We start from the raw sequence: 26,747 nt of genomic DNA, 5'->3' as shown, positions 1-26,747 counted from the left end.
TTCCTATTACCATGAATGTAGCAGTGCTCATATTTAGACATCTTAACAACCTCATAATTCAGATGATCCAGTGACATTCATGGAAAAACATACGTAGGGCAAAATGTCGATTTTTGATTCCTCGATCCACAGTTTCACATGTGTACCAGGAATACATCATAGAAGGCATTACCACCCACAGTGGACAGCGCAGTGGCCGCCCACCGGTGCTTAATGATCATGACAAGCGGCGTCTGGCTAGAATTTTTCAAGAGAAAAGACAAGCAACTCTGGCAGGAATCACATCCACATTCAATGCAGGAGGCCCCACACACATAACCCACAGGTCAGTGCGCGTTGCTTAGCTTCCATGGGATGTGGGAGCAGAAGACCCACTAGAGTGCCTCTGTTAACAACACAATACCGGACACAGTGCCTCGCCTGGGCTCGTGAGGTTGCTAACTGGACTCTAGAGGACTGGCAGCATGGCAGCAGAGATGGTAGGGTTCATGTGTGGCGCAGGCCCCACAAAGCCATGGACACCAGTTGTCAACAGGGCACTGTGCAGGCTGGTGGTGGTTCCGTACTAGTGTGGGGTGTGTTTTCGTGACATGGGTTGGATCCACTGGTCCACCTGAACACGTCATTGACTGTTTCACTGCTTGGTGACCATTTGCAGCCCTTCATGGACTTCATGTATCCCCACAATTATGGGATATTCCCATATGTTAATGCACCGTACCATCAGGCCCAAGTTGTCCAGAATTGGTTTGAAGAGCATTCTGGAGAGTTCCGATGAATTATGTGGCCTGCACGTTCTCCCCAATCAAGCATTTATGGGATGTGGTAGAGCGGTCCCTTCACACCAGAGATCCTGCACCTACAAACACCACAGAGCTGTGGATGGCTGCCCAGACAGCATGGCTGAACATCCCTACAGATGTCTTCTGGCTAGAGGGGGTCCTATACAATACTAGTTCCTTCCTGTCCCGTGATTTTTGGCATGTTACTGTAAACTGCCAGCTCTTCTTGTTTACTGATGTCTGGCTGCGATTTCATATTGCGTCATTGCTATTATATACAAGGGATAATGGAATATAGAACAGTGCTCTTACCTGTATTAGAACCCTTAAGGTGGAGTACCTAAGCTCACTGAAGCACACATTGTTGAACCATGTCAGGTGAAGGCTGAAGTTTGTGGTTTGGTACTTCTGTAATATTCTGAGTGATCTGATCTCACGAGGTCTGAGTCTTTTGAAGTAAAGATGCCCACAAGAAATTGTATGCGGTATATACAGCTACACCCTGAGGTTCTCAATATAAGTTCTCATGATTTTATTATTTAGTTTATTACAGACATTATTTTAGGTATTATCATTCTTACTATTTTCTCTCAGCCAAACATTTATATACAAAATTATTAATGCAAAAAAAAGCATTATAAGAAACTAGCTGACATTTGTCATTGTTTTCAGAACTTTTCTCAAAGTCCCCACCTTCCAGTTTGATTTGTAGCTCTCCAACTCCCTCAGAATCTTCAAAACTGCTAATTGATTTGTTGCACTTACAGTAAAAATATACATCAGATCATTTCTCACACTCACTCAGACGAGTCTGACAGTTGCATAATTACCTCCATTGTTGTCTCTGTATCAGTACATGGAGCCCTGAGAACCCTGAACTGCAGTTTGTGGCTGATGGGTGTCCATGTTGCTTTGCTCACAAAATAGGTTACGAACAAGGATCTTCAGATGATTCCGGAATTTGTCACCAACAATAACATAAAACACTGGATTGAGACAGCAGTGGGAAAAGGCAAGCAGTCTGCAGACATAATAGGCATATTCCAAATTATCAGTGGCATAACATTCTACAAAAGGTTCAATCTGATAGTAAGTGAAGGTCTGTAGAAATATGACGATGTTATAAGGAGCCCAGCTGATAAAGAACACCACCACAATGCAGAAGACGAGTCCTTTAGTCCTGTGTCTCTTTCTTGTTTGAGACTTAAGGATAGTCGGTAGAATTTGTATGTGGCAAAAACCCATTACCAGAAAAGCACTTGCAAAAAAGATGTTCTGTTCATGTAATGCCAACGGTGGTTTTCATGCTGTCAAACTCACAGTAGAAGACGTTAGAGTCTTCAGGGTCACCCATGACTTCGCTGTACAGTAAGGCTGGCATTGCTGCTCCAAAGCTCACCACCCAAGCAAGGATGGGAACAGCTGCAAACCGCTGTCCTCTCTCGCAGTCAGACAGAGGGTGGACCACTGCTACATAGCACTGAATGGTCATCAACATCAGCAACACAATGCTACTGTAATATCCAACTGAGAAGACGAAGTTGACACCTTTGCACACTGCATCCCCAAAGGTCCAGCCCCAGATGTAGTAACAGGACCAAAATGGAAGTCCAAGAGTGAACATCAGGTCCGAGAGAGCCAAGCTGAGGATGAAGATGTTGGTCAATGATCTGAGGTTCTCGTAGAGGCCAAGGATGACAAGAACCAATATGTTACCAACGAGACTGAGGAGAACCACAATAAAGGAACTGCAGTGGATCCGACTTTGTCCATGGTTTCCCTGGGACATATTTCATCATAATCGTCACTATACTCATATGGAAGATCTGCACTTTCTGCATCTGAACTTTCTGCAAAGCAAAGAGAGTAAAGAACAGATCAGTAGTCGGTTTTGTCCTACACTACATCTGTCTGTACAGTGTCGTATTTAATATCATGTGAAGAAAGGAGTTTATTGCTCTGAAGAAAACAGTCATAAATACTTTAGTCAATAAATTTACACAGTACAGTATAATGACCAAACTAGACATAACCTTCGAAAAATGCCTTTAAGTACCCATTTCTTTTGTCCTCACTTATTGTTACACTTTGTCTCAGACCACCAAAAACCTATGTTGCCTCCTCTAAGGTGAATAATTGAAAAACAGTATGGACTCATTTAGATTGTAAAGAATCTGGATGGTTTAAAACAGATCAAAATGTAAATGAGATGCTTCCTCAGGACTGCTGGGACGTTTTTGGAAGGTCCTCGAGACTGTGCTGGGACATTTTTGGAAGGTTCTCGGGACTATGCTGGAACATTTTCGGAAGGCTCTTGAATGTCATTTATGTTTTAATTGGATTTTTTTAATGAAAAAAATATACATAATGCTTACTTAAAAAAAATAATCATTTTGTTATTTTGAAGAATAAAATTAAATGCAAACATCATTGTTCTATAAAAACATTTCTTTTGCTCTTTTGCTGGTGGTGCACACAATGATCAAGGTTACATGCCTGCTCTCACTGCAGATTCTTCACATGTTGGAGCCTAAAACAAATTTGCTAACATTAGGTTTTATATTGCAGCCTCTGGTGATTAAACCCTTAAAATCTCAGGCTTATTACATTCATTGGTCTTCAAAGCCACTTCCCCTCCTGGGTCGCAGGAGGTGCTGGAGCCTATCCCAGCGGTCATTGGGCTAAAGGCAGGATACACCCTGGACAGGTCGCCACACTCACACCTAGGAGCAATTTAGCATCTCCAGTTGGCCTGACTGCATGTCTTTAGACTGTGGGAGGAAACCGGAGCACCCGGCACAAATCCATGCAGACACGGGGAGAACATGCAATCTCCACAGAGAAAGGACCCTGGTCACCCGGCTGGGGAATTGAGTACAGACCCTTCTTGCTGTGAGGTGACAGCACTACCAGCCACACCACATGTGCTGCTGTTGTTGTTTTTGTTAATAATCATAATCATGATGAAATAGCTGAAATTACTGCACAAACTTAAACCCAGAACCAGATCACTAAAAGCAGCCAGTCATGGTTGGAAAGATGGCAGATCATGACTTAATTGTGTTGTGATCTCGAGATAACAATCCAGAAAAGAGCCACAGCTCCTGGCCTCTCTGAACTTGAATTAAATGTAACTGAGTGCGTATTTTTAAGATGCGCCCTCTGGTTGCTGGTGCTGGAATGGCAGCTGTAAATAGCCATGGTAATGCCGTTTTTTTTTCTAAAAAAAAAGTTTTAACAAACGAATGATTGTTTTTTTACATTCCATTTATATCATTTAATTTAGCCCTAGTTGTGACACATCAGGCTCAAAGTTTAGTTAAGTGTTTGCATGATAGTTTGGCCATTTTGGCCATTTTGAGCCATTAGAAGAGTCATTTTGTCCTCTCAACAAAATCTAACCATCTTTGGAGTCACAATATTTAATGTTCATTTTACCATCTTGGCTGTAAATGTGTCTCAGTATGTGCTAATGTACTACTATAGGCTAAAAACCATAAACAAAAACACAGGCTTACTTTGCTCTTCTTTAATCTTTAGCTCAGCTATAGTCGCTTTTCTCGCATCTTTTCTTTGCAAAAGTGGAACAGTTTCTTGTAAAATGTCTCTTAACGTTTGATTTTTTATGATCAGCAGAGCTTTATTTTACTGCAAGGGAGGATTATTTTATTTTTGCCTAAAAATCTATTTCTGCTGTGGAGCCGCAACAGGGCACTAAAAGATCCATTGTCGACACCTGGTTTAGGCTAATGGATCATATAGGATTAAACCTTTCTCTTGCTTCCAGTGATCCAGTGATTTTGGCTGGTAACGGACCAATACCGATACTGAATGTTGGATCGGCACATCCCCAGTTATGTTTTACTAATATTAACTCAGTTATTTTTAAACTGTCACAAATGTAATACATGATAGATCGCACGGGACAGTGTAGAAGATCTGCTTTTACAGTGAAAATAATTCTGATATGACAATATTAAAACTAACGTAGAATCCAAATTTATGGAGCAAATGGTTTACTGTCATTTTCTTCAAGTGATGATTCTAGTGCTCAGCAACTTGAAAATAAAGAATCTATTTTAATTTTGTTTTTAATTTTACTTTTTTTTTTACATTAAATGTCATAAAAAGCATCACAGTGCTAAGCTATGACAGCAGTTCACAAGGCCCAACTAAGAGTGTACATATTGCATGTGATAGAGGCACAGTTGGGTGACACGTTCTCTTGGGATAAAGGCCAAAATGTGTTGAATTATTTGTGCAATGTTTAAATGTAACATATTCTGACTCATCGTTTTCTGGAAAGCAATGAGAGGATTGATAAACATGCAGATCACGTCCATTTAGCATTTCCAAGGTCACATTTGTTACACCTGAAAGATCATGAGATCAATGGGTAAATGTACATACTGCAGTGCTGTTGATGATAACTAGACTAATAATCAAGTGAAAATAGCTAGTAGCTGTCAAACTTGACTCACTGTTTAAAAATAGCTCTACATACCCATTTCATTTGTCCCCAGTTACTGGTTGCTGTTTATTTCATAGACCACCAAAACCACTTTTTCTTTTGGACTGAACAGAAATGTCTATTCTCACGTTTCTGTCAGCAGATTGAGGTGAATAAGACTGAAGTGGGTCATTATGCTGAATGTGTGCTGAAGGTAAAGGTGTCTCCCCCCCTAAACTCCACCCCTTAATCTTCTTCCTGTACACACAGCAGAAATCTCAACCTGCAACATTCATCTTTTTACACAGTGCAGATTTCACATAGTACAACAGTCTTTGTACTGACCACAGACAACAACAGCCTGATTGTCCAGTTGTTCCACCTTCGCCTAACTGTACCTGGCGTCACTAAACTCACCCACTTAGAAAAGAAGGTTATTTGTATATTTGAGTAAAATGTACTATATGAAGCTCATGTGTGGAAGCAAAGTTCAGTCTTAGAAGTTCGTTGCACTTTCTGCTTCTCACAGTTGAAGTAGGACCAAACACATTCAGTGATGTTCAGGTCTGGACTCTGGGGTGGTCAGTCCATTGTTCAGCTTCTTTGTTTCATGTGTCTGTCGCCTTTTCTCAGTGAGGTTCTTCTTGACAGCTACACACCCATAGCGCTGAGTCGTCTTCTTACAGTGGAAGGATGGACAGAAACACCTGTGGAAGTTTTCAGATCTGAAGCAGCTTGATTTTCTCCTCTCTCTCTAAGATGAAAGCTTTAAGTGCTGTTTATCTGATGGGGACAGTTTTGGTGGCTACCAGGTCTTCCAGGTGGTTGTTAGGAGTCATGTTTTCTCTGCAGCTCAATCATTTTTTGACCTCCAGTTTTGGAAACTCTGGTTCTTCTTTGACTTTTTCTTTCTATAATCCATATACAAGGGATTATCTTACATCTAATCGCCCCCAAAATATATTGTGAAAAATGAACAATTTGTACTTAATGGCTTTCAACTGGAAACTGTCACACAGTATTGTACAATCAAACTTAATATATATATATATATATATATATATATGAAAGTATATATAACTTACCCACTATTCCAATAGTAGCCTTAATTTGCCTGCAATATGAACTGGTAGGGTCACTTGCCTTTGACCCTCATATTGTCCGTTTTGCTGTATTAAGCATATCAGAACCTGCTGAGTCATTAGCTGTGTCCTCTATAAAGATGCTATCAGCATCCTTAGCGTTCAAAACAGGAAAACTGAGCTGATAAGTGAGGAAATTTATCAAAAGTGGATGATGGAAGCGACTTCCCTTCAAAATCTACAGTGGAATTTCCCATGATGTGGGAGGAAAAAAAAGCACACACAAGTAACATATATTCTTGTTTATTTATCATTGTTTTTTTTACTGTAATTTAATATAAATCTCTGATCAAAGAAAAGAAAATCATTGAAATGATACATAACTCTTACTTATTTACATAAGTGATTTATAAAATAAAAAATATTCTCTGCATTTTTTTTTCTATTTCGGGTTGTGGTGTTTTGGAACCTCACTTCTTCTGTCGTGTACTCGTGAGAAGCAATCGTGCTGATAAAAAATATTTCCGTATCTTTTTAAAGGCATCAGAAAAATAACTCCTGTTCGGAGATAAAACTTACAGGCAGAAAATACATCACAAAAATAAAGTTCCCTCCTGTCACGCTGTAAGCCGGCATGAAACGATTCCACCCATCGTGACTTTTCTAAACAGCTTCTAACCATCTACATCTTAAAACAAGTTTTTCAGTACGTCAGTTGGCAGGCTCTTAGCTCTGAGCAACGGAGTGTGTTTGGCTAGTACAATGAACAGAGCAACAGAGCTCTGAAAGAAATGTGAGACGTTTGAATAAACAGATCTCCGGTTCTCCTACCCAACTTGGAAAACCCCCTCGCAATTTGGTTAAACAATAGACATGCGATGGAGGTCCAAGTTGCCTTTACAGCAGTTGCAAGGCTTTGTGTTGAGGCGCAATACAATTCCACACAAAAAATATTGGTTTGTAAGAAAAACTTTAGGGTTATATATTTATAGAACCCTCTTGCTCTTCATATCTGGTGGTACTTCACCATAAAGAAGCTTTCCAGCCCAACAAGATTTAAGGAACGTTCACCAGACTCTGGCTTTGGCATGATGTCTGTCGACATCTTTCAAAACCTATTGACCTTCGGAGGTCCAGAGGTAGATGGAAATACACGGTAAAAAATACTTCCTACGCTGACAATTGTTGGTACAACACTACACTTGTTTACATCCTCCAGACTGTGACCTGGACCAAACCAATGATTTTAAAAGCTGGTGGTACCTTAAAAAGTTTGGTTTGAAGATCAAGAGGTGGCAACGGCTGGGACGATAAGTGATCAGGACGAAATGATAGACAAATAAGACTATTTTCATTAACACCACAGTTTCCGACAGAGGAAGGCGACGAAGCCAAAGGCCCAAGTCCATGGTTTCAGACTTTTTGCATCCAGTTCTGAATGCATTTTATCTGTACCTACACACCAGATGATAGATCGGAGCAGAGATGGTTGATTCTTTGTATGGTTAAGTTCTTGGTGTGGTTCAGTTAATTCTTCGTATGCTTCGGTAGTTCTTGACGGGATTCAGCTTTTTTTGGCTATGGTTCGGTAGTTGTTGGTGTGGTTTAGCTGTTCTTGGTGTATTTTGGTTGATTCTATGGATGGTTTGACTGTTCTTGGTGTATTTCGGTTGCCCTTGCTATGGTTTGGTAGTTTTTGGTGCGGTTCGGGAGTTGTTGCTATGGTTCGGCTGTCCAGGATGTCGTTCGGTTGTTTCTTTGTATGGTTTAGCTGTTCTTGGTGTAGTTCGGCTGATCTTGATGTAGTTTGGTTGACTGTATGCTTCAGTTGTTTTTGGTGTGGTTCAGCTGTTCTTGCTAAGATTCTGTACTTCTTGGTGTGGTTCGGTTGAGTCTTTGTATAGTATGACTGTTCTTGGTGTGGTTCAGTTGTTCTTGCTATCTTTCGGTGGTTCGTAGTGTGGTTTAGTTGGTTCTTTGTATGGTTCAGTTGTTCTTGGTGTGGTTTGTCCTTATTATAGTTTGGTTGTTCTTGCTATGGTTTGGTAGTTTTTCTGTAGGTTTTATAAATTGCATGCGTACAGCCTATAAATCTTGTGAAAATAATTAAAGGACATCAAATGCGAAGTAATGTTTCTGTAACTATCATGAATCAGCTTAAGCCTAATGGGTGCTCAGCAATGGAAATAATGAGAAAATGCATGATCACAGATTTGCACCGTGCCGTATTGCAATCTGGTGGAGAAGCGTTAAAAATCAAAACCAATTACATGAAAAAGGTTTGTGGTAGCTACTGTCTAAATATTTGGTTTGAAGTAGGGGTGGGCGATATGACGATATATTGTTATCACGATAAGCTTTTGTATGCACATGGATATTGTTCACAAAAACCACTGACCAACTGCATGTTTCATTAAAAGGAGAGTCCGATACTCCGCCTTGTGGTAGCTGTCTAAAGATTCACACTTTTATGGAATTTGATTCCTTGAAAACGACATGAGTTCATGAGAATGTAACTGGCTCTGTCTAATTGGAGGTAGTGCAGTGCAGTGCATGTAAAATTTCATTAAAAAAATGATTGTACTCAGATTTTGAACTGTAAAAATTTGAAATATAATTTATAATGTGTACTGTATTGCTACTATTTTGTAGCTAGTATGTTAGCTTGCTGCTAGAGCATTCAATCAGGAGAACCGAATGCTACAATATTTGGTTTAAATATTGTATTTTTTTGAATAATGAAATGCACTATTAAACTGAAAATCAAAACATTACAATATTAATGTAAGCCACTCTATTTTTGCTGTTTTAAAAAAAATATCGAATCAACACACCAATGTATCTATGAATGTATCTCTGAAAGTGAAAAGTATCAAAAAGTATCGCGATATCAAAGTCATATTGCCCACCTCTAGTTTGAATGTCCAGTGGTGACTAAGCCTATACAGTGCTGAGTAATAATGTACTGTTTTTGGACTCAATCAAATCTACCATTAGCCATTAAGGCCAGATTTGGCTTGGTTTGGTTGGAAACCCTCTTGAGCTGCACCGTTTACATATTCAAATACTCAAATTCTTTAGCACAGAATGTAAACAAGCCATTTGGGTCAACGAAGTGTGTAATGAAGCCTAACCTATAATAAGCTCATGTCAAAAGCTTTGGGGAGCGAAACAGCACAATCCTTGTTGGGCTGGAATTTATCGCAGTGATGTTTGGTAGAAGACGCTAGAGGGTGCAATTAAATAAAAAAAAACACAAAAAAAACAAATAACAGACCAAAGGTATATCGCAAACCTCCTTAACCAAGAGTGAACGTAAGGGGTATATACACAATACCCATCAAATGTTTGAGGACGCCTAGCTTTGAAAAGTGTTCTTAACACAAATTAGCATGTTTTCTTCGTCCGTTTATAATAATTTAACGTATTAAATAAAAAAACGTTCCCATTTTGTTTTGCAGAAGCAACCTTACTTGTGAATAAAGCCAAAAGCCACTCATTCTGTTGTGATCTCACCACCAAAAGAGTGCTTTGAGCCAATTTTTCCATTTTTTAAAATTTCGGAACAGAAAACGAAATCACTATTCAGGCAAAACCTTCATACCAAGGAAGACATGAGTTTGATGAGTATGAAGCTCATGACTGTTGAAGATAAATGTATGTGTAGCATTAGCATATAGCTGCTTTATGCTAACAAAATGTATGTATTTCTTTCTTGTCTAACTAAAAATGAACAAAGTCAAAAAAGCCAAGGTGACTTCAAACTTGATGGGCAGTGTATGTGTGACCCCACTTTACAGGCAGATCGATGCTAGCTTCGACACTCTCCATTACAAATGCTAACTCACAGAAACAGCAGTAACAGAAGATTAAGGCCCCCAACAGCTTTCTCAGACCTTTCAAACATGGTTTCCCAGGAACCAGCCTGGACACCAGTACAATTCTCGAGTTCAAGTCATTTATACATCTGTTTAAAGATCATCACTACAGCGCCTTGGCACCATTTTCCAGAATGGCATTCAGGTTTCTCTAGTTACTGTGTCCTCTTACTACACGTTAACAGCACTATCCTAAGCCATAGTCACTGCAATACAAAATGTAATGAGCAGAATTGCTTTGGTGGACCATGGCAACAGAATACAAATGTACAAAAACAAAAAGAACTGGCCATCAGTCAAAATAATTGACCACCATGTTGGCTTAAAAACATCACTTTGCATGAAAAAGGTGTTTAGGCTGGCTTTATATGGTGAAACTTTTCATAACAAGCCACACTTTGCGTGAAGTTACGTGAAACATAACTACATAACTACGTTACAGGAAACCAGTTCCTATATGGGGAAACGTTAGCCTAGTTTCCTACACATTGTAGCTTTCAGCCTGTATAAAATCTGTGAAATTTATTTTACATTGTGTCTTTCTATCACTTTTGCATCACTACATAAAAGTAAATCTTTTATATCACTTTTTCAAAAATTAAAAACCCAGCTACAAAGATCAACATAGCAAGCTAAAATTGCAAAAATTCCAAACCCAAATACGACCAGACTCAATAATATGTCAAAATACCACACCAACAATGTAGCATGTGTAGTATGTGGTTTTGGATACAGTCCTATTTGCTGAAGACAGCTGATTCGTCATCTTGGTTGTCGCTCAGGCTGAAAGATAAATTGTTTTTATATCGAAATCGGAGTTTAAGAAAGAGTAATTTTCAAATTTTCAAGCAAGAGCTGCAATTTTTCAATTATAGTCTACATTATCAAAAATGCTGTCTTAAGTTTTAAGTGGGGAAATTTAACCTAACGAAATGGAGCTGTAGATAAATTAGGCCAAACAAAAGCAACCAAACCTCCATGTGTTGTGACATCACAACCACGACTTACTGGCACACTACAGGTCAAGCCTCAAGCCAGAAAAGGTGTATATTCTGGCCTTCTCGGCAAAAATAAAAAAACAGACCGGAACCTTAATTTAAAGGAAAGATGAACAATTTAAACCATAGTCGCAATATTAGTCGCAATTATTCAGCCCTATTTGTCACCATTCCAGCATCAGAGACCGCAGTCGCATGCAAAAGTTTGTAAAAATGGAATATAAATAATGTTGGGAAAAATTGCGCTTGGCATTCAAGATATAAGTTATGCATTTGTTTGAATTAATTTACTGATGTCTAAATAAATCATTTAACAAAGTAGAATTAATGCAGGTGTTAGCTTGCTGGCTAGCTAGCTACCGAGCTAGTTAAGCTAAGTAGTTATCAAAAATATACAACAATTATTATTAAACAACCAAACCTCTATTTCATTTTACCATCCATAATGTATCGATGGAAATCAGTCTCTTGAAATGATGCCTGTTTATGTGACTACATGATACATTCTCAGCTCAGCTATTGGCTTGTTTCATGAAGCTTAGACATTTCCAACTGTTGCAGTTGAGTTTCAAACAAGTTTCACGCAAGTTGCATGGAAGTTGCACCATGCAAATCCAGCCTAAAACCAAGGAAAGATCAGCAGTCACCTTATGGTAATGAATACAACTCCGAAGAACAGAGGGTGGGTGTAGGTAACTGCTGAAGCCTTATGGGTTAAAAAAAATAAGTAAAATAAAATAATCACTGACATGGAAAGATATGGACGCTTGTGAATAATGTGTATCATGCCTATAGCATAGAGAATAAAAAAAAAAACTATATTGATATAAACACAGGCATGTTAATAATTTGCAGTGAAAAGCCGTGGTTAACAATAACCAGAACAAAATGGTTATCCATGATTCCATAGGGAAAGATGTGCAAGATTAGTATCAAGACACGCTTTTCCTCAATTTCACGCAACCTATTCTATCTTATTCTTAGATTGTTTCGCTAAATTCATACGTGTGCACAAGTCATACAAATACAGTAACATCCTTAACTATAGGCCGAGCGCCACTCACACATTCAGAATATACTTCCGTCTCAGTAGATCCATAAAACAAAACACAAAAATGCTTAATTTCTATTTCATTCATCGTGTAACGTGCAAATACTTCATTGTCGAACAGTAAGGGGCAAACAGTAACAAGTTCCAGCAGACCGAAGGACCGCCCCTTTTACCATAACAACCCCCTCACCATTCCTTCGGTTTCTACAATCCAGGCAGCAACGAACAAACCTCACAAACTATGTGCATCGAAAAACTCGCCGAAGCTAAGCCAGCTTGACCCATAGGTTCCTGACCCCGAATGAAATGACCAATCGCTTTCTTTTTGGCCCGAATATCATACCTCTATTACACCAGTGGAGAAGTCAAATCTGGACCAAGTGGAAATGACCTGACGGAACAAATGCCACTGCGGACAGCAGTAGTGAAAAAAATAGTTTAGCGTAAAAACAAATTTACGAAATTTTCCCTTTAGCTCAAATATAATCAAAGAGCTAAGACATCTGACCTCCTGTTATCTGTATAAATGGACAAATGTGTCCTAGCATGGCTAAAAACGGCAGTCGTGGTCATGAAGACTACACTTTTGTCCATGTTTATAGATAACAGCATCATACAGTGTCAAAAACCACACATGCAAGTCTATTTCTGAACAATTCAGGTGTGCAATGATTTAGAAATGATGCTAATTGGTGCGGTATAAGCTTCTATTACTCGTTAGCTTCATTATCCTTCAGTGCAAAACTAAAGAATCAAACTTCAGACACCAAACATGTCTCAGCTGACTGATTACATCTGAAGGTGGGGAAACTGCATAAATTTAATTGTTCGCCAAACTATTTTGTGAAAAGGGTGGTTGTTGACTTACCCGCCTCAAGTTAGGCCAACATATGCTCTGTACTCCAGGGTTACCCCTGCACTGCACTAGTGGTTTACCTTCTAAATCATAACTCCCAGAGCAATGCACTAGTGTTGTGGAGCCAGAAGTGATCTCGTAATGAGAACGCTTGGGGACAGACATGAGAAATTTTGGGCTAAATGTGGGAGGGAATGTAGACCTATTAGGGTAGGAACAAACAGTGAAACTGCTAAACCAACCTAATGCCCAACACCCAAGAGCTCAAGGTAGGGGCCGATGGTGCACTCATCAACACCGCCCAACGGACAACAAGACTGTTGTTAGCCCATGGATGTAGGATTAAGTTAGCATGGATGTCCAAAAAAGTACAGATGACATCATATGTGTGTCAAAAATAAACACTACCTTTTTCCGCAGGAATGCAGTTCCGTTAGCTAACAATACCGATTCGCTAGCTAGATTGTTTTGCTTATCAACTGAACTCCAGCGCACGGACCACAGGAATTGGTGGGCGATGTTTAGAGAGGCCATACCCTTGTTAGCACCATGATCTGGCACCAAAAGTTTAACAAGTTGTCCCAAGACGTGTATTCTCGTTACGAGATCGTGCCTGTGCAACCACTAACCCACAAGTATTCTCAAGTAACTCCGGACCTTAAATCTAGTTTCTAGTCCCTGGATTTTGTAATTAGTGGTACTCAACAGAAATGCTGTTTAGCTACCTGGTGTCATACTTGATGTGCTGGATCAGGTATACTGGAGAGAAAACTGAGACAGTGCAGAGCAGAGGGTACCCAAGAATGGAGTTGAGAAACTCTGTTCTGTGACACAAATTAACTACCAGTGATTACAAAACCCAAGGCCAGAAACTGAATTTGGGGTTGAAGAACTCTACACCAACCCGTGCAAAGCAGGACTACTCTGATATCAGAAAGAGTAAACACTGCTTTTCGCCCTCTATGGGTTTGTCCTGTCACTCAGCAACTTTTCAGGCAGTCTTTGTGATTCTAAAGCATAGCTATGCTCTCCGGTGTGCAATTCAAATGTGTTGAGGTGCTGCTCCCTCCGGGTGACTTCAGACCCTTTGAAGCTCCTCCCCCGAGGCCTCCAGACCCACCCCTGAGAATGACGCTGGACCCATGAGGAAGGTTTCTCTGGAGGCCGGCCATCATAGTCTCGCTGGTGACAGTGCCAAACTCGTAGGTGAAAGTTCCGTAGAAGACAAGGATGACCACAGTGAAGACCCACTCGCAGATGGCTGCGGCGTGCTGCAGGACGAAGCTTTCGTGGATGAAGAAGATGCCACCTGAAGTCAGAAGTTATGGAATGTAACAGCAGAAATGCTGACCTAATAGGCGAGCCTAATCCAGGTGTTGTTAAAATGGTCCTCAGGGACCCCCAGACAGTCAAGATTTTTGCTCCAACCTGATGTGCAACATAGAATAGAGCAAAAAAGTGGTCTGGTTTGAGAACCATCAAAATAGAGAAATGTACCTTCAGTCTTATAAAAGATTTTATGCCAGATTAGCAACAAATTACAACAGCTGTATGCAACAGTTTGGACACCCTCTGGTCAAACTACACATCTTGTTGATTTTCTACATGAAAAGACGAGATCTGCATGGAACAAACTTAAATATGTCTGCAAATATTAATGCACAATTCTTGTTCATCTTCTGAATTTAACATGTTGGGGGAAAAAACAAAATAAAATGCGGTGTGTAGATTGGTCACTCTTTTAGTTGCTCAAATAGGGTACATTTTTTTTTCCAAAGTTCTAGAGGTTTTTTGACTCATTAGGCCTTAATCCAAGTCAATTTCAAAGCATGATGAATTGGCGACTCTTTAAAGCAAGATGTTGTGCCTACACGTATGGGCTCATTTGAGCAGTTGAGTGAGGAACTAAAATGACAGTAACTGATACCTGCAAACCTACGGAAGACCATCCTGCTTGAGACAAGACAAGATCTTGAAGACGTTGAAAAATCTCTGAAAAACTCCTCTTAAACTGGTCAGGTGAGCAAACACCCACACCACTGCCAAGAACCAACAGGAAGATCTGACTGACATTATAAAAGCGATAGCCACTGTGTAGTGTTCCATTGTTCCAAGCTTCTATTACTTATTAGATACATTAGCCTCACAGAATCAGTGCAAGAAAGAAGTAAACTTCAGACACCAAACATGTCTTGGCTGACTGACATTTGGGTTAAAGGGAGGAAACTGTGTAAACCTGGTTTATTGCCAAACTGTTGCTTTAAAAAGGCCTAAAGATGCCTCAATTAATTATAAATAATACTGTGAATCCTTTTATTGCAATAAAATTACTGCCATCTAAAAACTATCCTCAAAAGACAATTCTGCATGTATATGAAGTGTTGTTCACAGCACGAACCATCAGCTGCGATCATGAGCCTCAGTATGTGCTCCTACACTGGCAGTCACAGCTGCTCTCTGAAGGCTCCATGCTAGGAAGAAAACTCATGCTTTATTCATGGAGAGACTGGTTAATTATCCATCTACTCCCACCCATTAGCATCTTCTCTTCCCCCACAGTTACCTACTAAAGTCGCTTCTGCTGTCCCTGTTTCTACTCAGCATAAACAACTTCAATTAGTATTTGTAAGGTTTTAATTATATGCACTGTACTGTGCAGAAGTCAGAGACCAACCTTCATTTATTTAATTACCAGTCAAAACAGCCATTAAATACTTTTAAGTTATTAAGTTATTCATATCTCAGTGTCAGGAACAAAACATGAAAACATGCCTTTAATAGAAACTGTATATAATATCAACTTTTTCAGTATTTAGTTTGTCTACCTTTATTACAGCTTCTATTCTTGTCAGGAGACACACTTTCAGTTTTTTCGAAGAAATCTGCAGGGATATTTTTCCACTCCTCCAAAGTTCAGTCTTAGAAGTTGGGTGTATTTTGTACTTCTCACAATCCAAGCAACTTTTGTAAAGTCCTGTTTTTCTACTTATTTTTACTTTAACTTTGACATTCCTTACACAAGTGGATTATCTTAATCTTAATCTTCTGTACTGCATGATTAACAAATGTTCAATAACACAGACCAAACAGAGGTCAAAAGTCCTAGAAAAGATGGAGTACGCTACTAATTAAAATGTAGCTGGAAGCAATGAAGAGGGTGGAAAACTCAAAACTGGAAATTCTATCAGCTTTTGAGTTATATTTAATCCTGCTATCTACTTAACTTCTGCAGCTTGAGACACTTTTTCTGTTTATTTTTTATCTTGCTCACTGTTGTGGACCTCTAAGAAAAAAAAAGGCCACGCAGTGCACCTCATGTTTTTCAGCCTTCAGAAAAACCCCAACCTGAACACTTGCCCCTATATAACACACTGTTATCTACATAAATTACATCTACTATTGCCTTTAGTTTCAATGTACTCTTGTTCATTTCCATAGAGCACAACTTCAGGCATAAAACACGTCCACAGCTGATCAATTACATTCTGAATAAGTAGAAAAATGTCTAAATTAGATTTAGATCACTTTAAGACCCAAGTTTTAGAAGGATACTGAGGACGAGAGACACCAGGGATCCGGCGGCGAGAGCAACGCGAACGTGGGCCATCCAATAGTCGAGGGCAGTGACGGCCACCCGGTAGGTCAACACACACTGCAGGCATACGAACACCATGCCGGCAGGAAACGCCACACCCGCTCCCACGTAGTGAAGGGTCTTAGCGTGGTCCACCTGCTCACAGGACAAGAGGAACAGCGCTGTTTAGAGTGAGATTATAGTTGATTAGCTGATTATAGTTCAATGGCAATCTGTGACTGGTTTATCATATTGGATCCAGAGTAAAGAGCTCTATAATACATTTTCTTATATATGCAAATGTATGAATATATGTATGTGTTGATATTTGTGACATTACAAAAACAATCAATTCAAAACCAGGCATATGTATGGACTGTGGGGTGAAAGGTACCTTTTGAAGCATGTTTTTATGTCTACATCAAATTCATATCTTAAAAAAAGTGAGGACAATGTGGTTTCCTATTTTATGGACCATATTGGATTATCTAGGGTCAGTGGCTGACAGTGAGGTGTCCATTAACTTTTAGAACAATTTGAAAGTGAAAAAGTAACCAAATTTGTGTACAGCTATAAAAAATGCCTATTATATTTTAGTAATTACAAGTATAATCAGTTGTGTTGCTACAAGCAGTGCACAAACAGCGTTTTAATGAAAAATTTGGTGTGGATGAAACGCTGAATCATTTATTAATATGTTATGGTCACACAAAGTCAGTTAAGGCTCTGAAACATGTTTTGAACTGTTCTGAATTTTAAAAGAGTTTGGTAGATTGATTGCTGTTCAGTCAGTGGTTACAAATGAGGGGGCTTCAATCATGGACACTATGCATGGTTTGTAGGATCAACCAAAAAAAAAATGCTTAAAATTAGCGGCGTTAATAATTTATGGCATTAACAGGGCATCAATGGCCTCTTTTCCACTGTCGAGCCAAACGGTGGTGTGGACTCGTGAGACCAGTTATGGTTTCTTTTTCCATCTGTTGTGCCGCTAACGCCCGAAACACCAGGACACATTTCATAACGCAACGCAAGCTGCATTGTGAGCATTACAGCAAGGGGCGATATAACAACAGCCAAGTGGTCTTCTATCACCAGCGTGCTTTCTCAACTGCCATAGCAGACATGCAGTTGTGTCTCACGCAAAGATGGCTCACATAAACATAAAAATATAATACATTATCGCCTTTCCATTCCAATAGAAGGGGTAAAGCAGCTCACTCTCCTCTACTTGTCCATATTTATCTGTTGAAGCTGTTGGAATAACAGTACATCTAGGGTTGGTTTATGAGGCGACTGGATACTTCCTATTTCCCCCATTATATCAAAAACATTGACTACAAAATGCTAGAGGGTGCCCGTGAGCAAGTCCTCAATGAATGGGAGAAAATTCTGCTCAATGGCCAATAATGAAAATTTAAAAGTTTCTCATCACTTGCCCAGAATTTTCTTTTCATTTTAGAAAGTAAAAGGATACAAAGCAAAGAAAACTTACATGTATGTTTCCTTTTTTCTACAGCAAACGGGTTTTGGGCAGCAGGACGCTAACATTACCACTACTGAGTGCTGATTGGCTGGCAAGAGGAGCAGCTCATTGGCTGTTCGTGCTCACTGATGTCATGGACGTAATTGAGGCACCATTTTAAACTCCTATAACTCGAGTTCAAAAGTGTTTACACTACAGCCCAGAACAGTTTGAATTTCAGCTTTCTGTCCCTCCAACAACTGTTTGCTTAGAGTTGAGTCATTATCATCAAAACTTGTGTCAGTAAAGCTTCTGTTAGTCAGAATCTAACCTGTTCTGTGGTGAGCAGAGCTGGCAGTATGCTAGCTAAGCTAATGATAACCAGCTACTCTCTCCAGGTTATCAGCACCATTTAACAATTAAAAATTGGTGTTAGACTGAAGCTTTGACGTTTATTGAATGGTGTCCGGCCCTCCAGTGGAGAAAAGGCCAATGTGACCGAAAATTCAGGCTTTACTGCTGCAGAGACTGACCTGGAAGTTTCCCACCATGACCAGACCCACTGCATTACTGAAGCCGGACACCAGGCCGCTGGTGTTTGTCCAACAGTGATGATTGTGCTCGATAATCTGAGCATAACGCAGAAGACACACCATCACCACTACAGATAGAGACAGAGAGAGAGACAGAGACAGAGAGAGAGAGAGAGAAATAAGTGATTTGATATATCAAATACACAAGGATATATACAGTAAATAAAATATAAAGATAAAAAAACATAAATCATAGGCATAAAAGAACAGGACAAGGGCCCATATCCTATTTTATTGAGGTCCACCGAAAGGTCATAACGCAATTTACACGACCATTTTCCAATCTCTCTTTATCCCTTAAGATTAAGCAGTTAGGTACAGTAACCAACCTTTAAGCCTGATATATGCAAATGAACTCTGTTCTGATTGGCTGCCCTGTACTGCACCTAATTCAAAAAGCAGTCTAGGCTGAAACACTCCTTATAACTTCAGTGTGAGTGGGCAGGGCTAAACTGCTGTAGGCTTACTAGGTGGACATATGTAAACATGGTGGCTTTTGTGATATCACAAAAACTAATTCAAAAGATGAATTAAAATCGGGCTGGATTTGCAGATCACTTTCCATATTTAAAAAATATACACTGCAGTGAGATGGCAGCAAAGTCCTTATAGAAAAGTCTGTCTACTCATTGGCCATCTTGGCAACGCCACCAGACAGTTATTTCCAGTCTCCTATCTCTCTAAGAGAGCTTAAAACTCAAAACTGAAGGCCAAATCACCATTTAAAAGACATATTTGAAATCACTCATAAAATGTGACTAAACCCTCATAAATAGCTTGTAATGTTTGGTTTAAAAAAAATTCACAACAAATGTGATTTTGTCATGTTGTTTTAGCCAATGTGCTTCCTGCTCATGGCTTTACCAGCGAACCGACTGGCTTTATGCAAGCGTGGGACTTTCCCCATAAACAGATGACACATTGAGCATTACAAGCTTTCACTTTCATTTTCCAAAGGGATCTGTCTCCTTCTTTATAACGTCTTGATGCCAGTCTTACCCATGAAGGCTCCTACGTTTCCGATGAGGCTGAAAAGGCAGCTCTCTGGTGGGAAGGAGCCACATTTACTGTAAAAGAAGCCAAAAAACACACAAGATTAAACATTTAAACTCAACAGCGCCTTCCTTAAAGATATGATTAAGAGTCATTCAGAGTGGTTTGGTGTGAAATGGTTGATTGTAGAGACTCTGATTTCTTATGTCAAAAGAATCATAAAACAATGTCCAGACATCAGGCAGTGTATTCATAACCATTTCATGTAATAACTTTCTGTGAGGGAGCTTTTAAACTCTTCAGACGTCTGGTTCCTATCATGACAGTGTATTCCCACTTGAAAGGGTCAATCTGAATGAGTGAGCTAAGATGACAAACAAGACATGTTTTGCATTATCTGTCATATGCACTTCAGTTTGGCTGATAAGTAAATAGCTATGTTAGCTGTAAAATTAGCTATCAAACACGACATTGACAGGACATTTTTCCTCAAATTTGGGTGCACAGTTTCTATTTACTGAGTTTAGCATATTGGGGAAAAAAATAAAGCATAAAATAGAAAATGTGCCATAACTTTTCCACGGACCCCTTTTCCATTTTATATATTATACCATTATTGTACATTAAAATGTTCTCCGTAGAGGAAGAGTGGACTTATTTTCACTTAGCAAATCAACAAAACATGGCACTTAACTGGAGTGTCCAAACTGTTACACACGACAGTAAACATATTTGTGCTCTTGATCGATCCGCTCACTGTTGTGCGAGTGTCACCTGATGAGCGGGATGTCCTGAATGGTGCAGCATGTTTTGGGGAAGCCTGGTTTGGCCGTCTCTTCTGAACACGTCACGTTGTAGGACCTTCAGATGAGAACATCCATGAAAACCTCGCAGTCATCAAGCAACGGAAAAACTCAATCATGACATACATGAAATCTTCTTACCAGTTTTCCACAGGACACACGTGGTGGTTCATCACGGCCATGGCGTATCTACGGAAACAAAGTGTGTCACAATATAAGCAGGTAGATTTGACAGCTGAGGTCAGCACACATGATGTGAGACTGCAACTGTGTTATTATTGTATATCCTCATGATCACAAATGAATAAACAGCACTAGTACTGAATGTTAAAGGTGCTGAAACATCTTTTGGAGTCAATGCCAACGCCAACTAGAAAGGGAACATTCGTGAAGGGGAATTCCAGATTTTTCAAAATTTAACTGCATAATTAAATTGTTAAAGTGTAGACAAAGTCAGTCAGAGTGGAGTGGACTGGTGTGAAATGCTCTGTTTTAGAGAAACTTACAGTCAGAATCGTTCACAGTGGTGGTGATAGGAACCAGACGTCCACCTCTAAAAGCACCCTTGCTAGCTGCTGCTATGAAATCTCAGGTGGTTGCTAAGATGTTGCTATGTTATCCCAGGTGGTTCCTAGGGTGTTACTAGGCCATTGCTATGGTATCCCATACATACTACGATTCTGATGCCAAGCATGCTAACCGAGCTCATACTTATAATGACCATGAGCAGTGTGCTGTTAATGTAACGTAACAGGTCCACTCACACTCAAGGGCAGACGATTGGGCTATTATAATACTTTTCCAAGACATTTTTACAATGTAATGTATGTATTGCGATAGGAAATGTTCCTCAAGATTTGAAGAGAAGGTAAAAAGGACAAAATCTACTGGCAAAACGGTTTAAAAAAGCCAAAAAACTGAGTACAGTGACACTCAGAAAAGCATACTGTGATATAATTTACATATCGGTCCTGTCTTCCACCTTTACTCACACTATCCATATTCCGGTGATGGAGAAGGCAGCCAGGCTGACAGGCAGGACGATCCAGGCAGTCATTGGGCTGGCGCAGAGGCAGCGACGTCCTGTGCATGAGGGGTAGGAAGACACAGGGTGGAAGAGGGGAGCACAGACGGAGACAGAGCGGGGGCGACGAGGGGACACCGACGGGCCGGGACACACGGGGGAGGGACATGAGAGGAGCACGGGGAACGGCACGGTGCTTTCTGCTCCCTGCCAAAGCCCAGGCACAGGTGGTGTAGCGTCAAAAGCTGAGGGAGGACAGATACACAAAGAATAAACAAACATTCACGTTATTACATTTTCCCATCAGCTAATCTGTTTGTTTGGTGTCTGAAGGCTGTAGCGGAGCTTCAGTGGGTGCTGGGCACCCATGGCCAACTATGCAGATCCTACAATAGAGTAATATTATTTGGAAAATACTCGTTTATATTAAATAAGTACCTTACAGAACAATTTCTGGCCATTTTACATCAAACTGACAGCAGCTAATCTTCATACCACCGCTCTGTGGAAATATTAGTGACCAAATACAAAACTCAGTGGCAGTAACGTCAACCAATCGGCACTCAGCGGCTGTAACGTCAACCAATCAGTACTCAGTAACAGCCACCCCCACCAATCAGCACTCAGTAGCAGTAACATTAACCAATCAGCACTCAGTAGCAGTAGCAGTAACATTAACCAATCAGCGCTCAGTAGCAGTAAGGCTAGCCAATCAGCACTCAGTAGCAGTAGCAGTAACATTAACCAATCAGCGCTCAGTAGCAGTAAGGCTAACCAATCAGTGCTCAGTAGCAGTAACGATAACCAATCAGCGCTCAGTAGCAGGACATGCAGTTGGCATGATGCTAACTGCTGGTGTACAAGCTTCCAATACTTGTTAGCTACAATAGCCTTGTAGAAGTACATCGACTACATTTGATTTTCTGCCATGACTTTTGTTCATTTTTCTCCAGTTATGAACGTAAAAATCAGAGCAGCCACAAAGCAGCTGTCCAGACGGAAAACCTGTCAGTCGAGAAACACTTTTTACTGTATAAAAATAGCACAGCTCTGAGGTTCTTTGTGCATTTGAAAACCACCTTATGAATGTGGAACAAAAACCACAAACAACATAGAACATGTTATACCGGCTCACTTCTTTTGTCTAAAATGAGCTGTTCAGTATGCGGTAGTGGACACTGTGACCTAATAATAGTTTCCCCGTCCGGTTCTTGTAGCTTCCCAGCACTGCATGATTTAGTATTTCCTCCTACAGTTAGAGCTCTTCATGAAACAAAACTGCACTATATGTTGTAGGGAGCCACTTTAAAGTGATTATCAGTTCATTACTAAGCTCTTTGTAATGGTAAAATGTTTTAGTTATGCGGAGTTGTAGAGTTTAGAACTGCAACCTCATTAAAACCACAATCTATTTAACTTACTCAAAACATGCAGCACACTGCGCTTATATACACTATTGGGCCAAAAGTATGTGGACACCTGACCATCACACCTATGTAGATTTGTTGGACATCCCATTCCAAAGCCATGGGCATTAATATGGAGTTGCCCCCTCTACAGCTATGCTGTGTGGGTCTGTGGGAATTTACGCCCATTCAGTCAAAAGCGCATTTGTGAAGTGATTGTGACTGTGATGAAGGACAAGAAGGTCTGGCTCACAATCGACGTTCCAGGTCACCCCAAAGGGTGTCAGGTCAGGTTCTGTGCAGGCCATTGGAGTTCCTCCACACCAAACTCATCAAACTATGTTTTTATGTAGCTCACTTTGTGCACAGGGGCTCAGTCTTGCTATTTTCTCAATACACATTTACTGCTGCACCAAATATTCGATAAAAATCAAAGCATTTGAAAATGGAAAGGAAATTTGAATAACCAGCACCTGTTTTTAAGAAAGCACACAATTCAGATCAACATTGTTTTCGCAGCTAAACACTAGCCAGTAGCAGCACATCTAAAGAGACCACAATAAGCTGCCTGCACATAATCCAAGAGTTTAGCATCATTTAACACATCTGATTCAACTTCGCAGTTCATTCTCGAATCCTTCATGAGGAAAAATGGGGTAAAATGAGTGCTTCTGGTTAGTAACTCATTTCTTAATATTCTCAGAATGAGCAACAATTAGCCAGCTGGTCCGCTCTGATGTTTACGGCGGCATTTTAGGGCCACTGTTAATAAAAAAAGAAAAACAGTAGACTTTGAGAATAAAGTCGCAACATTGCGACCTTTCCTGGTATTAATGCCACATTATTGTTGTAATCCATACCTGAAGATATTTGCTTACAATGACGATTAATTACGATTAATTAATGTACAAGCCCAAAGTGGCCCAACTGATCAGCTCTCCCGTTCGCAAGCTGTCGACACAACAGATGCAGCTCAAACTCAAATAAACAAACAAACAAACATCACTCACCGCCGCCCTCTAAAGCTGAGAAAAGGTACTACTGTTGCTTTCATAAGAACCTGATGGGTCTCAATAAATGTATTTTCTGCTTTCTTTTATTCAAATGTATTTAAAATGCACCCAACAGACATTCTGTTTGGTACAATGGACATTATTTTGAAATTTAACAACTCTGGATTATAATTGCCATCAGGCAATTATGTGGTAATTGTGACTGGCTTATTTGTCGCATGTGAGACTCCATAGAAAACTAGAAAAGTCAGTTAAAGACCTGAAAAAGTCAGTTAAAGACGTCAAGGCATCAAAGTGTTGCAAAAGTGTTGCCATGGCATCCCAAGTTGTTGCTAAGGTGTTGTGTCACTGCTATAGTATCCCAGGTGTTGCTATGGTACCTCAGGTGGTTGCTAAGGTGTTGCTAGGCGGTTGCTATGGTATCACAGATGGTTGCTTAGGTGTTGCTAGGCAATCCCAGGTGGTTTCTAATGCTTTGTTCAGACTATATGAATTCAGCCTGAAATTTCCAGCGTCAGACCCGCATATGAGTGTTCTTTAAGTCTGACATAATTGAAGAACAGCGAAGTGGTGTCTGGGAAGCTCCATGACACCCTGAAGAAAAATTTGTTAACCACTAGGATGACAAAGCGCTGTCTGGCGCACATACGTAAATATGGAGAACAGAAAGAGGGATGCTGCTGTCGCAGCTGTCAGGTGGAACAACGAAACAGAGGAAAAGTTTGAGCTGCGGCAACAATACCGCTGTCTTTCTGACGTTTCCTCAACGAAGCACCATGACAGAGTCCAAAAAGATCAAGAACAGTGAACAACAGTGTTTAAAGCGTTTACATTCAGCGAACCTGGTGGCTATATTAACGTAACGTTCTCGATATGTTAACACATTCGCTGCCCCAAGTTCCTTTTGAACAACAGACAGTCCATACTGTCCTCTTCAGGACACAGAGGAAAGGGTCCACAATCACTTTTTCTTTCTGTGCTTTTTTAGAACACAAAAAATCTCACATGCTTTTGTAGCTATGATTGACAGTTTCTTTACCCTCCTCCCACACAACCTATTAACTTGTGCAAGAACATGAACGATGACTGGTCGGCATCAAACTTGTAGCGTTGCCAGTCTGTCGACCAAGACACAGCAAGACTGTGAGAAGACTGAGAAAAAATGCCGGTATGATTGCATAATATAACACAGTGACCATCGTGAAAGACAAAAATATTGCACAGTCTGATCCTGGCATTGCTAGGCGGTTGCTGTGGTATCCCAGGTGGTTGCTAAGGTGTTGTGAGGCGATTGCTGTGGTATCCCAGGTGGTTGCCGAGGCGTTGCGAGGCGATTGCTTTGGTATCAACGGTGGTGGCTAAGGTGTTGCGAGGCGATTGCCGTGGTATCAAAGGTGGTGGCTAAGGTGTTACTAGACAATTGCTGTGATATGAAAGGTGGTGGCTAAGGTGTTGCGAGGTGATTGCCGTGATATCGCAGGTGGTTGCTGAGGTGTTACGAGGCGATTACTTTGGTATCAAAGGTGGTGGCTAAGGTGTCGCTCGGCAATTGCTGTGGTGTCAACTTAAGTGTTGTATTTCACTATAATGCCAAGCAGAATGTTTACCTCATCATCGACAGATATTTACATGAAAAATATCAGATATCGGCATCGCCTCCGAATTTCCATATCGGTGCATCCCTTGCTTCTATAAGACTAAAGAATCTGAGTGGAGAAACTCGTGTTCTCGTGTAAAAGGAGCCCGAGCAGCTGTCTGATGGGACCATGGTGTAGTTAAGGGGATAAGGCTGAAATATAGGGATTCATTTTAGTGAAAAAGGATTAATTACATTGGACAGAAGAAACTTCAGCACGTCAAATTACGTTGTTCGGTAGTGGCAGCATCAACACTCGTCACGTTCAGGTTCACGGAGGGCTGAATTTCGCACTATTATATTTGAGTAAAGGGTTTGACTGTTGACTCGCGGTTATTAACTTAATAAACGAAGCCAAATCGTTTAAGTTTAGACTGTCTTATCTCGTTAGAAGGGCCTGTTTTGCTTATTACTTAACTAACCGCCGGTTTAACTACTTTGTTCAAGGTTTTTTATATCGTTCAATGTGTTCAAACACTTTCTGCACCTCTTCAGCTGTTAAATTAGCAAATTAAGCTCATTTGGAGCGAATTTGTTCGTTAAAGGTTTCTAAACATCAGTCTGTAAAGAGAGATTCAGCTAACAGCTAATGCTAACGAAGCACGATGCTATGCTAGTTAAATGCAGCGGAAGCTCACAAACTACGGCCAGTTCGGCCCTCCTTTAGGAGTAAATACAGTCCGTTAAAGATGTACTAAATGACAGTTTTTAAAACATACCTTATATTCCGTTTTCCCTCGGCCACCAACCTAAAATAACCTTGTCGGTGTCGCTTTAAGGTAGCTGGCTAACGTTAGCTCCGTCCGTGTTGCTTTCCCTCATGGTCATTGTAGTTCTCTGGCGCCGCCGTCGCCGTTCAATGAAACCTGTTTCGATGAAGGGAAGTACTACACTACCCACAATCCTCCCTTTCTGCGGTAGATTTCGGTGAATGAAGTGCAACAGACTGTGGTTCCAGCTTAAGGGAAAAAGTTTGAGCCCTTTTAAAATGTCTGGATTTTTCCCAAAATTAGATCTGATCTTCGTTGAAATGATGAAAATAAACCAGCTACTTCATTAAAACCACCTCCTTGTTTCTACACTCATTGTCCATTTTAACAGCCTCGCTGACCGTATAGGAGCACTTTGTAGTTCTACAGTTAC

General features: G+C 40.3%; 1 protein-coding gene and 1 pseudogene across 1 annotated transcript; both read right to left on the bottom strand.

Annotated features, from left to right (window-relative positions):
• Window positions 1-1,631: 1,631 nt before the first annotated feature.
• LOC118827088 lies at window positions 1,632-7,419 on the bottom strand (annotated as a pseudogene).
• On the bottom strand, window positions 6,602-26,422 carry tmem150aa (transmembrane protein 150Aa). The gene is made up of 8 exons (XM_036598404.1): window positions 26,324-26,422; window positions 21,518-21,794; window positions 20,667-20,714; window positions 20,497-20,583; window positions 19,729-19,796; window positions 18,670-18,797; window positions 16,650-16,827; window positions 6,602-14,406 (listed from the first exon to the last, which is right to left on the bottom strand). Exons 2-8 carry the CDS (start codon window positions 21,580-21,582, stop codon window positions 14,108-14,110), a joined length of 873 nt encoding a protein of 290 aa, XP_036454297.1. The 5' UTR covers window positions 21,583-21,794; window positions 26,324-26,422; the 3' UTR covers window positions 6,602-14,107.
• Window positions 26,423-26,747: the final 325 nt, after the last annotated feature.

The sequence above is a fragment of the Colossoma macropomum genome, unplaced genomic scaffold (assembly GCF_904425465.1).
Source record: "Colossoma macropomum unplaced genomic scaffold, Colossoma_macropomum, whole genome shotgun sequence".
In the NCBI taxonomy this organism is placed as follows: Eukaryota; Metazoa; Chordata; class Actinopteri; order Characiformes; family Serrasalmidae; genus Colossoma; species Colossoma macropomum.
This window is presented reverse-complemented; position numbering and strand designations above follow the sequence as displayed.